At 38.6% G+C, this 12,331-nt stretch overlaps 1 protein-coding gene across 4 annotated transcripts in view; it reads right to left on the reverse strand.

The window, feature by feature from the left end:
- Positions 1-12,331, reverse strand: part of CACNA2D3 (calcium voltage-gated channel auxiliary subunit alpha2delta 3) — an 869,947-nt gene that overhangs the window by 141,379 nt on the left and 716,237 nt on the right. For all 4 annotated transcript variants that reach the window (XM_074957772.1, XM_074957774.1, XM_074957773.1 and 1 more), the window contains 6 exons: positions 6,708-6,779; positions 6,396-6,457; positions 4,962-5,029; positions 2,293-2,338; positions 2,039-2,136; positions 701-794 (listed from right to left, as the gene is read on the reverse strand). In XM_074957772.1, the coding sequence (XP_074813873.1) occupies positions 701-794; positions 2,039-2,136; positions 2,293-2,338; positions 4,962-5,029; positions 6,396-6,457; positions 6,708-6,779 (440 nt within the window). The remainder of the gene's footprint in view (positions 1-700; positions 795-2,038; positions 2,137-2,292; positions 2,339-4,961; positions 5,030-6,395; positions 6,458-6,707; positions 6,780-12,331) is intronic.

Here is a 12,331-nt window from a genome sequence, read left to right on the forward strand (position 1 = left end):
CAGTAGAGCATTTAGTTCCAATCTGGTTTTGAAAATTTTAAAATCTATACGCTTTCATATCCAAGACTTATGTCTAGAAAATCAGAGTGAATAATGTGCAATGAATAATTTATGTTATTAATTTCACTGTTTTATGTACATAACCTGCTCTCAAACAAATTACAAATTTCAGAGATATATTCATTTTTAGAAAATTTTCATTAATTTCTTAGAGAATAATTCCAAATACTGTGTTATATTTTCAATTCCTACATTGTTTGTTAGTTTCATGTGTTATTCTGTATTGTTAAAGATTGTGCAACCTCAAAAACTAACCAAGATGGCACAAATTGCAAATTTTAAAAGTGCCTATTTTGTTGCAAATTGGCCTTAAGTGAATATTTAAGCTTAAATGTTTTACATTTGCTTTCCATTCCCTCTAGTGAAGTTCAAGCTCTCAAATGCTTGAAGAAAATGAATTGACAAAGTTGATTCAAAATTTTCTTTGGAAGATGAACAAATAATCACCCACAATTTTTCATCATCTGATCAGCCCAACTACACAGGTATTTATAATGCACTCATCTCCACTGTATCTGAGTAAAAGGTTCTTAAATTGTTAAGGTGTTTTTCAATAATATTTCATAATCATATGTCACTGCATGTGCCAGTGTATACTTTATTATTATACTAAAATGTGCATATGTATTTATTTACTTACTCTGATTTATTTAGAGCTAGACTGGTCCAATAAGCTTCTATTGGTGCACTCACCACTGCATCAAACAGAACTTCTTGTATCAATTCTTTATCACCTATGAAAATATATTAAATAAACAGCAAAAAATAGATTATGTGTGTGGTGAAAAAAAGTCAAATCAAAATATTTTATTAGGTGAACCACACATAAATAGTATTAATTATTTATATTCAACCTATATTTCATCTACTTTAAGCAAATGGGCTCTTCACAGAATTACAAGCTAAATATGGAAAGGTGTAAACTACTTTACTTCAACCATCACCAAAATTCTCCTCATGCTTTGTGCTCGTGTGAAACTGGCAGCCTTTACAATGGCACCAGCAGCAATGTTAGATGAGGAAGTGAAATGGGCGTTTAGGTAAAACAATGCAATTTCTCATGCTGGTACTTGTGCAGGACCCCAGATTAATGCACAATGTTTTGCAAAACAAGCTATCCGGTATATCAAAATGACCCACCCAAATCAACCGAAAGGGTCTGCTCCCAGAAGTAAAACTCCTGGGATTTCGTTGGTGGACCGTGGGCCTATGGAAAAAGGGGAGACCTGAAATCTTCGCAGATCAAGGTCCCTCAGTTGGTACCCTCTGTCTCCCTTGCCGGGGAGAGGGATTTATGAGTCTTATGGTAGGAGTCCTGTAACCTTACATTGGACCCACTTAAATGCCTGGAACAAAGGAAACAGGGCAGAGAGAGCCCTTCCCCAATATTAAATTAATAAAGTTGCAGCCTGCTAGTTAAACCCAGCTCTGTGTCATTTTACTGTGTGTGTTGATCAATGATCATGAGAGTTCCAGGTCTCAGGTTTACATTTCATCTAAAGGACAACCTGCCTCTTCTACTGGACTGGAGTACTGGCGCTCTTCTAACTCTTCGGGAAGAGTGTCACCTCCCTAAAAGTTCACCATCACCACTTCCTGAAGCATGCGGTGTTTTCTCTAGAAGTCTCGTCCAAGTACTCTCTCAGCCCCCTATCCTTAATTAATAAGATCTGAGGAGACCATGACACAAGATAGCATGGCTGCCTAGTGTGAACTGGAAATTCATTGTTTGGATTTTCAATACTATATATGGTAAAATATCTGGGTATCAGTACATGTAAGTACTAAACCAATAGATTGTCTTATACTCTCAAGTAAATATGGAATTTGCAAGATGATGTCAGTTAATCATACCTGTCCAACCATATTAGCAATTCAACTAATTAGCATTTTATTATGTAAAGTTTAAATACAATCATTGTTTAGATAAGGGAACATTTATGAAATTTATCAGTATAAAAATATTTAACATACTCACATTGAAGCAATGGCTCTTTTCCTGTGAGGTAGAGTTTAATAGCTCCTAGCTGAGTCATTTGATGGTGTTCAGGATGTAAGTCAGTGTTGCAATATGACCTGAGAACATAATGTTGCCAAAATACTACAATGTAAATATTTATAAGCATGATCTCTCTTTGTCTTTGAATGTGAAGAGTTGGGCACAGTAAGCACAAACAATATTAAACAAAGAAGGGTAACAAGCACCAATTTCATGCTTTGTTTAAGACTTACCATTCATCTGCCAAAGATACATCAGGGTGTTCTAAATCATGCAAACCTGAAACAGGAATAATAATATGTTATATAGGGAGCAGTCTAGGTAACAGATGGATATTTACATATACTTCATTGCATACCCTCTTCCTTCTTGGTATTATTACCACAGCATAATAAATCACAGTAAACTATGTTCACATACACTTCAGGGTCTGACAAACTGGCAAGAGCCAAGTAAATGAGCGTTAAGGATGAAATGCCAGGAATAAAATCATTTGTTTGTGCACAGATATTTAAGCTCATATGATATGTTTAGAGATCCGAAGAAGATCTGAGCAAAAAGAGCTGCATTAAGGTAAAGTACCAGACAACTTTGAATTCCCTTGCTCTCGTTATTTTAGTAAAGCCCTTTATGTTACATCATAATCTAGAGTTGCAAGGAAGAACTTTTTTTTTCAGAAATGATAGTATTTTTTTAAACAAAAGGATGCTATGCTCTCATGAATATGAATAGGAATTTACAGAATAATCTGGAAGGAGTCTATTGTATTAACACTTCATGGAGATGCCTGTAAATCAGTACTGTATTATTAGTTATATAGATCCATAAATTTGAATTTTGGAAGTTTTAAAACTCTTAATCTCATATCAGTAAATGTAGGCATGTTGGTCCCATGGGATAAAGCAAAATGGGCTAAATTTTCATAATGTGGACTCTGGGTCTTACCTATGAAGATGTAAGTACATAAGTAACCATGGGCACAAATGTGGGGTTTATGAATGCAATTACACGTGAGCACATATGCTCTGCAGGTCCAACTTAAGGTCCAAGTTTTCAACATTCAGGCAATAATTTATTATTACTATGTATTATGCTGATGGTAGCATCAGACATTTTAGAAAGAAAGAAAGAAAGAAAGAAAGAAAGAAAGAAAGAAAGAAAGAAAGAAAGAAAGAAAGAAAGAAAGAAAGAAAGAAAGAATTTGATTAGAGGGAACCAGAAACTGACTTTTTTGTTCCTTTCTTTTTTTACTTAATACACATGTAAACAATATGAACTGTAGGTAGCATGGCAGAAGTGGATCTTTAAGAGGGGCTTAACTGTGCATATGGTAAGGGCCTTGCAATGAGCTCAGGAAGTTCATGACATTGATAAGGTAAAATACAAAAAAGGGGGCATGCAGTTTATGTGAGAAGCTGACAAAGACAGATGAGGGTAGGAACATTAGCTAAGCGAAGGGGGCAGAATTGTGATGCAAAGTGAGAAAAGCTTGAGTAAGTAGGGAGGGAAAGAGTTATACAGAGCTTTGAAAGTGGTGACAAACAGCTTGAATCTGATGTGACAGCAGATGTAGGATTCAAAATTATGGTCCTTAGTGATTGGGCAGATGGCAATATTGTCCAGAGGGATACAGTCAGAAAAGTGGAGAGGGTTTGGGAGAGTAGAGTTTGGTTGTGGCTATGTTAAAGCTTAAGGTGATGATGAGACATCAAAGAGCAAATGTCAGACACAGGCTGAGATGTGGGACTGGATGAAGGAAGATAGGTCAGAAGCGTGTTGGGACCAGCTCAGAGCATAAAGACTTACAAGGCTCACACCATGCTACCTTTCTTTCTAGGTATTTATATGGTATCTGAGTCCCTCACGAACATTAATGTACTTACTTACTTACTTTCACAACAACTCTGTGAGGTAGGGAACTAAGATCCACAAACATGAACTGACTTGTCTGGGGGTCTCAGAAAAAGTCTGCGAGCAGACCTGGGAATTGAACCCAGATCTTCTCAGTGTTTTTCCTCAAGCCTTAACCACAAGCAGCAAGCATTCCTTTTTTAACCCCCTTTTCACACAATGCTGATTATTTGGAGCTACCACTACAACTTCTCTCCTCACTCTCTCAGCACAAGGCTCCTCCATTGTAAATGGCCAGCATACAGTTATAGCCATTATATGTTGGTAGCCACCTACCAGCTCCTGGGGATCCTTCTGCCTACCTAGCTCCCTCCATTATTGCTGTTCCTTCATTTTCCTGATTTCCCTTTCCTAAGACCCTCTCATACTGTATTCCATACAGGTTCACACACTTCCATGCCTAACCTCATCCCCATACAGCTGCCTCTACTCACCCAACCTCTCCTTCTTGGAAAGCTCTTTGATCACCATTTTAATTCTTTCATCCATTTCACTAATGAATTTACCAAAAATTAAAACTCTAGAAAGAAGAAGTGCTTTTTTCTTTTAGTTTTGCTAATAAAAAGCAAACAAAACATCAAAACCAAAAGCGCTCAGCTCTAGACCTAGTTCTAAGTTGATTAACATAGACTTGCTCTAAATTGTGTGGTGATAAGGCTTACTATACTGTAGTCTGTGCATAGCAAAATACTACTTTAAATGTATCCAATATACTGATTCAGAAATTAGCATGACGTTTCTTCTATGAGGATTATTAACAACAAACACGAGCCTTTGAGTGATTCTTCAGCATGGGAGGCTTCCAGAAAAGAAGATTCGTAAGCACATTCTGACTACATGTCATATTAAAATGCTTCAATGTCATAAATGATCTAATCCCGCTAGGGAATCTGCAGAAAAACCATGTGAGAGATGCACAAGCTTTAGGCCCACTAAAGATCAACAATAAAACTATTGTGCAGGCATCATGAGAAGGTAGATGGTATCTTACCTTCTTCTATAGTTACGTTCCCTCTGAAGAAATATTTGCCATGTCCTCTAGAGAGAGCCACACCTAAACTGTGCAGAGAAATAAAGCAGACCTTGAAATCTGTGGTACAAATAATAGCAGAGACTGAGAGCTATTTTGCCTTGCTAACAATTCTAGTTAATGTACTATGCATATTTTAAAAAACAAAACCCCACTGATTATATTTATTGTTCAACTAGCTACTTGAATGCCATTTGGGGTTTGATATGCCAGCAACAATTGGTTGTATTTATGTATGCTTAGAGGTGCAGCAAACCATTCACTCTTTGGCAAACTAAGAAACAAGTCACTCTAAATACACAACTATTCACCCAGCATGCTCATTCTTCATCCAAATCCTGAACTTGCCCACACAGGCTTGCAATGGAGAAGACAACTCTTTACAGATCAGGCTCAGCTACTGAGAAATTTTACAAAGTTTGTAAGCCAATGGAGATGGTGAAAGGAAAGAAATATCAGAACATGATAACGGTGTCAGGAAGAAATTCTCAATGTAATTTTTCTGTTGCTCACATTTTTCACCTGTTTATATATTTTTTTCATTGACATTATTTAGCTCCACTTAAAGTTTTTCAAAAATTAAGTAATCTGTTGGGGTTTTTTTGTTTGTTTTTTCAAAAGGAAATCATCACCCTGCACTGGGTTGCTCATGTATGGGAGGCGACCCTAAAAGTCCCTCCCACTTTTTAGTGAACTCATGCAGCTGCAATGCAGGATACCTTCTGACAGTCATATGTGCTAGGACGGTGGCCAAGTTCACAGGAATATTTCAGTAGAGTTCTGCAATTCCAGCTTCCCTCTTTGAACATAGGTTACCGTAAATATACTTTTATTAATGCATTATTTCTAATTCAATGTTGGGCATTCGGTTAGTGATTTCTTGCCATTTTTGTTAAAACCCAGGCCAAAATAATATGGCTGACTTACTCAGTTTTAGTTGTACAAATACACTGAAGATAGTTCAGGGAAACAAAATATAAAAACCTCAAGTTGGAAGTGAAATACTACCTCCATTTATATTGCATTTTTGTTGTGGAAAAAAAAATCAAAATAGGGCTCAATATGTAGTTAGTTAAATGGATTACAGTATTTATAGCTCTCTGAGTACTTGCAAAAATCTCTTGTTCAATGTAAACCTCAACTGAATATTTTTTTAGTGAAACGTAAGCCATGACAAACACAGTGAGTTTGCCTATGTGAGGTTGCACAAACTTTCCATCCATGGAAAAGCTGAAAGGAATGCTGGAAAGCCTCTTTTCTTTGCTATTTTCAGCATTGTCCAGGAATATTTCATTGTGAGCTCCTGCTGATGCTCTTTTAATAAGCTCACAAGCTTTGTACAAATGCAAGTACAATGAGTCTGATGAAATGTCCATTTATTATGGTCAGCTCTACCTGAAAGGAGTACCCCTGATGTCTGTATAATAGTAGTCATTTGTCATCACCAATACCCGTTTCTAGATTCAGAACAAGAAAGTCAGAGAAAAGAAAATAAGGTTAGTTTGCTATGAGAAATTTGTAAAAGAGTAAATGGTTAGTTTGTGATAAGGTTAATGATGACATAAAAGGTACATGCGTGGCTCAGGATTATTAAAGACAAGAGAAAAATAATCTTAGTGAAACATATCTATTCCAAATAATCTTCAACGATCATTTCAACATCTGTTTGCTTTACATTTAGCAGGAAGAGCATTTTATACATTGTACCCCTTTGTCCACTGTCTTCTTCACCTCCATAGAAAATTTCCCTGTTTTCCGGTTCACCATTGCATTTCGAAGCTGAAATGAGAAAAACATTTTTGTCACTTCCTTCATGTGTATATTTAGTAATTTTCACATCCCAAAGTTCTCAAATATTTTCATTTGGTCACAGCAGTTCTTTGTTTTCATATGGTTAGGACACAATTTTTCAGCAATTACTGCTGCACTTCCAATAAGTGTGTCTGTTAGAGGTGTTATGATAAGGCAGTCCGGTAGGAGGGAAATAATCTGTGATTCAGCTATGCCAACAAGCCATACAATGGCAAAGTAATAAAGAATAACTACAGCTATTTCATTTTTCTTTCAACTTCCATTGGGCTACACCTTAAATCAACCCGGAAACTGAAACTGGTACAGTTTTGGACGGTCCACTAGGTAAGCAATGTCTCACCAGGAACACACAACAGCAGCGATCTGTGATCTGCACTGGCTGCCTCACAGATTCTGTGTGGAGTTTAAAGTATTGATTTTTACCTGTAAAGTCCTAAGTTGCCAAAGAATGCCTTCCTGAAGTACCATACTGTCACAAGTCTACTGTTTTAAGGTGCTTGGGCTGGAGCCCCCACAGTGTAAAAAGAGGAACAAATGGCAGGGCATTCTTTTTGAGGAACCCTTAGCTTTGTAACTTACTACATGTGTCTGTTTATTTGAAATAGGCCATTAAGTTCAATATTTCAGAGCTATCTATCCAGGTTTTTGGGAAGGGAGAAATATGATAAGAGCTGCTATTTGGGAGTAATGTGAGTATTGTTTGGATGTCTTTTCTGTATTTGCATGCTGTGTTGCTCTAGCTGCATCAATCCCAGGATATTAGAGACAAGTTGAGTGAGGTAATATAATTTATTGGGCCAATAAATTGGTTGGTGAGAGAGACAAGCTTTCAAGCTACACAGAGCTCTTCTTCAGGTCTGGGAAAGATACTCAATACTCAACAGTGTTACAGCTAAATACAAGGTTGAACAGATAATTTAGCATAAATAGTCGGCACATATTCTAAGGGATGGTTCAAGGTGAAGTGGTATTTGGTTATTTACCGGTTTAGGGTTAGAAGCTCCTGACACTTTCTTACCCTGTTGTATTTTTAATTAATGGCACAGGCACAGAGAACTTAGGAAAGATAACTTTATGATATATTTTAAATTAAAACATTGTTCTGTTTGTGGATATTTGTCTAGTAAACAATAACAATATTTGTTATAAATACTTCATAAACTTAATTCTCATTACAGATTCCCACTAATTACTTATTCATTCATGCTCACTCTGCGGATGAGCTACCATATTTTCAGATATAGTATTATATTTTATCTGGCAAAATATGTTCTGTAGAGGACAATGAAATAAATAAATAAATGCAGAAGAGTGTTATGAAATGAGTAATTTCAATCTCTCTTAAATCATTGCTATTTACAATATTGGAAACAATGTTGCACCTAGTGTTATAGCAACATCCATCCCTTTCCTTCTCCAATACCACATGCCACATATGACAGATTGGCCAATGAGGGCAGATTTCAATGACAATTTGCAAATGTGACCCTATCAAGGTGCTATGCAGGCTTTTCTGGTTAGTTAGAATGAGCGGGGCCTGCCAAAGCTTTTTAGTGAAATATCTGTTTATATTTTCATGAAAAGAAATTGAGCATGGCTGAGCTATCAAAAACTCCAGTGTTTGTGCTCTTTAAATGTAATTCTAGGCTGTCTAGATTTGAGTTAACTATCTTACTTTCCTGTTAGTGAGTGTAAAAGAATAATTTTTAGCTGGAGGCATGCATAAAAAAAAAGCACATATTTTCCTGTAGATTTTTTTAACAATACATAATAGGCAATTCTGGAAATATTTTCCCATTTTAACTTTTGTGGTTTTGGACTTGGAGAGCTGGTCTTAATTAACAATCTACTTTCTAACATTTAAAGAACTGTTCCATTTATCTTTAACATGTTTTTCATTTCCTCCCCTTTTTGGTGCCTCCAGTTATCTAGGACCCATTCCTCCCACAAACCTCAGGCAAGCCATAGATTTACTAATAGGGCCTCAAAAACTCTAGTCGCATTTATGATCAAGTCTGCTTATGGCATTTAGCATTTTACTTATCTTTACTTATTTGCTTTCTGCAAGTACATTTCTTGGATTTATAATCTGGTTTCTCAGCTCTTCTGCAGTGTCAGCTCTGCTCCGAGTACATAAAGCAAGTACTGCCTCAGATGGCTATAGACACTCAAAACATCATTCAGACTTTTTTTTAAAAAAATACACACACACACACACACACACACACACACACACACTTTGTCCAACTACAAATTATAGTAAAAGAATTTTAAGAAGTAACTTCGTGAAAAACAAATACTCCTAGGATTTCTATTCCTAATAGTGTATCAGTAAGATCAAGATAGCGGCTTCTATAACCTGGGGAAAGAATTAATGAAAAAAAATACCTCCACTGAATCTGTTTGCTTGTTGCTACCGAAATTCTAAATTCAGCTTTGCTACCTTCTCCTCACTAGGCCACAGGTTAGGGCCTAATTTATGTCTACTATATACATTTTTGTATTACAAAGTATGCCCTCTATGTGTCTTCATGTCCTACTGAGAGATGAAGGAAGGTCCAGTGGTTAGAGTTCTAGCCTAGGACTTGGGAGACCAAGGTTCAAATACCTGCTCTGCCATTCACTTCCTGTGTGAAACTGTGCAAGTCATTTAGCTTCTCCATGTCTCAGTTTCCCATCTAAAAACCCTATGTCACAAGGGCTTGGGGAAGATAAATACATTAAATATTGTGAAACTCGGAGATCTACTGAAAAAAAAAGCTATATAAGAGCTAGGTATTATTATTTCTGTCAGCCAACACACTCTCAACGCTAAAGTATGAGATCATTTAACGTGCTTGGAAAACTGTGAAATCATTAAGTCAATGTGGTAACTAGTGAAAAATTCTCTTACACAACTTCAACAGAAGTGTTTTGTGGGGGTAAAATATGTCAGCAATATGTTTCATGATTACAAGCAGCTGTATGAATAAGCTAATTCTTTACTTCTTCTTGAACTTGAGCAAACAATGCCTATTTGGTCTGGCACAGGGAGAAACAAGAGCATCAAACCCAGGCCTTCTGAGCAGCTGAGCAGCATTCTGCCTTCAAGTCAGCAAACTGTATCACAAAGCTCTAATTCCTCAATGAAATGTCCAGCAGCCTCACTGACCCTTCCTATTACCAAGAAGGGGCTACATTTTCTTCCAGGGAATGGTGACAAAAATAATCTCTGAAAAAAACAAAACTAAACACCACCACATTTCAAAATTTTCTGGATAGTCCTTAGACCTTAGAAGGGTTAAATGAAGAGTGGGATTAGTCTAGGGTCGCCAGGTGTCTAGTTTTCGACTGGAACGCCCAGTCGAAAAGGGACCCTGGCTGCTCCGGTTGGCACTGCCAACCGGGCTGTTAGAAGTCCGGTCCGCAGCGCAGTGGAAGCCCAAGGCTAAGGCAGGCTCCCTGCCCGCCATGGCTCCATGAGGCTCCCGGAAGCAGCTGCCAGGTCCCTGCAGCCCCTAGATGCATGGGCAGCCAAGAAGGCCTGTGCGCTGACCCCGCCCCGAGGGCTGACTCCGCAGCTCCCATTGGCCAGAAACCACAACCAATGGAAGCTGCGGGGGTGGAGCCTGTGGGCGCAAGGGCAGCATCAGAGCCTCCCTGGCTGCCCATGCCCCTATGTAAGCGCCGCTGGGACCCCACACTTCCCCACATACCCACCCCCTGCCCCAGCCCGGAGTCCCCTCCTGCACCCAAACTCCCTCCTGGTACCCTCACCCCCCAGCACCCCAACCCCCTGCCCCAGCCCGGAGCCCCCTCGTCCACCCCAAACCCCTCATCTCTAGCCCCAGCCCAGGGCCTGCACCCCTAGCTGGAGTCATCATCCCACCCCCGCACCTCAACCCCCTGCCCCAACCCGGAGCCCTCTCCTGCACCCTGAACCCCTCGTTTCTGGCCCCACCCCAGGACCCGCACCCTCAGCCGGAGCCCTCACCCCCCTGCTGCACCCCAACCCCCTGCCCCAGCCCCATGAAAGTGAGTGATGGTGCGGGAGAGCAAGCGACAGAGAGGGGGGATGGAGCGAGTGGGAGCGGGGCCTCAGAGAAGGGGCAGGGAAAGGGCACGGTGTTCATTTTTGTGTGGTTAGAAAGTTGGCAACACTAGACTGGTCATTACTTTTATGAGGAAAGTCCACTCCAAACCTTAAAATTCTATTTATCTCTAGTCATGTTGCTAAGAATGGTTCTATCTGTAGCCTTCATCATGCATTTCCTTATTTTGAACTGCTCCTCCTCCATCCCTTTTCTTGATCTTTCTGTCTCTCTGTGTATCTGTAGCTCTTATATATGTGGTATGTATAGTTATATTAAACATGCGCACACACACACACTCCTCTCCCATTACACAATAAAATTGTAGCAGTGCTGGGCTTGGTTTCAAAAATCTCTATAAAAGTATTCTTTTCACTTTGTGTTTTCTCATATTTAGACATCTGCAAGAATATTTCCAGTTGCAGGTGGCGCTGCCAAAGCATTAGGCCAGGATTTGGAGTTTTACTACCTTTTTTCCACAACATTTAACATATTGTCTTTTCAGAAAATATTTGGTGACTAATGATCTACTAGTAGATTTGTAGGCCATTGTTGTACAAAAAAAGGTATCTATTGATGAGATTACTTTTGAAGGAGGATTTGTTTACTTAAGTATGTGATGATGAATTGTAAGGATTCTGGAACCTGCTAGATTTGACCCCTGTAAGGGAGTTACTATGATGTGTATATATTATGCGCAAGTATCCAAGACTGTGGTTATTAAGTGGTCCAAAGCTACAGTACTAGGCCCATATATTTCCTGTCATGTACTCTGTATTCCTCAAAACTAAATCATCTTGCTTTTTATCTAGTTTTCACTTTTATATGTTGGGAGCCGACCTGGACCCGGTCCACAAGCTTATTGCTCAATTTAGTCTATTAGTAGTACTAAGAAAACTATTAGGTTTTTTTCGAAACCTGAAACCATGGGAAACTCTGCTTGTTTCAGGGTTCGAACATTAAAAACTAAAACTAGCAGAGTTTAGTCCAAACCTTTTTTGGGCCCCATGAACCTTTCATCAAAAATTGAAATAAAACTCTTTGCTGTCTCTGGATAGACACAAAACAGACTTTGGTTTGGTTTTGTAAGGAAACTTTGGTGACTGTTGGTCACACGATAAGTCTTCTGGGTCTCACATACACTGCCCAAAATTGAATCCACAGGCAGTGCATAGAGATGAACGTCTGCCAGTTCTATCAGGAGCTTTGCTGGCTTTGTTGTATATTCAGACAAAACCAGAATCCAAGCACAGCTCCATTGATTTAAATCTTTTTGAACCAAAATCAGTTTGTGTTCAACAAAAAAACCTGAAACCACTAGCTAGAGTTGTGTGGAATTTGTTGCAACTAAAGTGAGAACACAAATGAGGAAATAAAACTGTATAAATCAACTAGAAGAAATTATAGAATTATACAGGAAATGCTGGGTGGAATCAAAATGGGATAAAA

Source organism: Natator depressus, chromosome 7, assembly GCF_965152275.1.
Source record: "Natator depressus isolate rNatDep1 chromosome 7, rNatDep2.hap1, whole genome shotgun sequence".
NCBI lineage: Eukaryota > Metazoa > Chordata > Testudines > Cheloniidae > Natator > Natator depressus.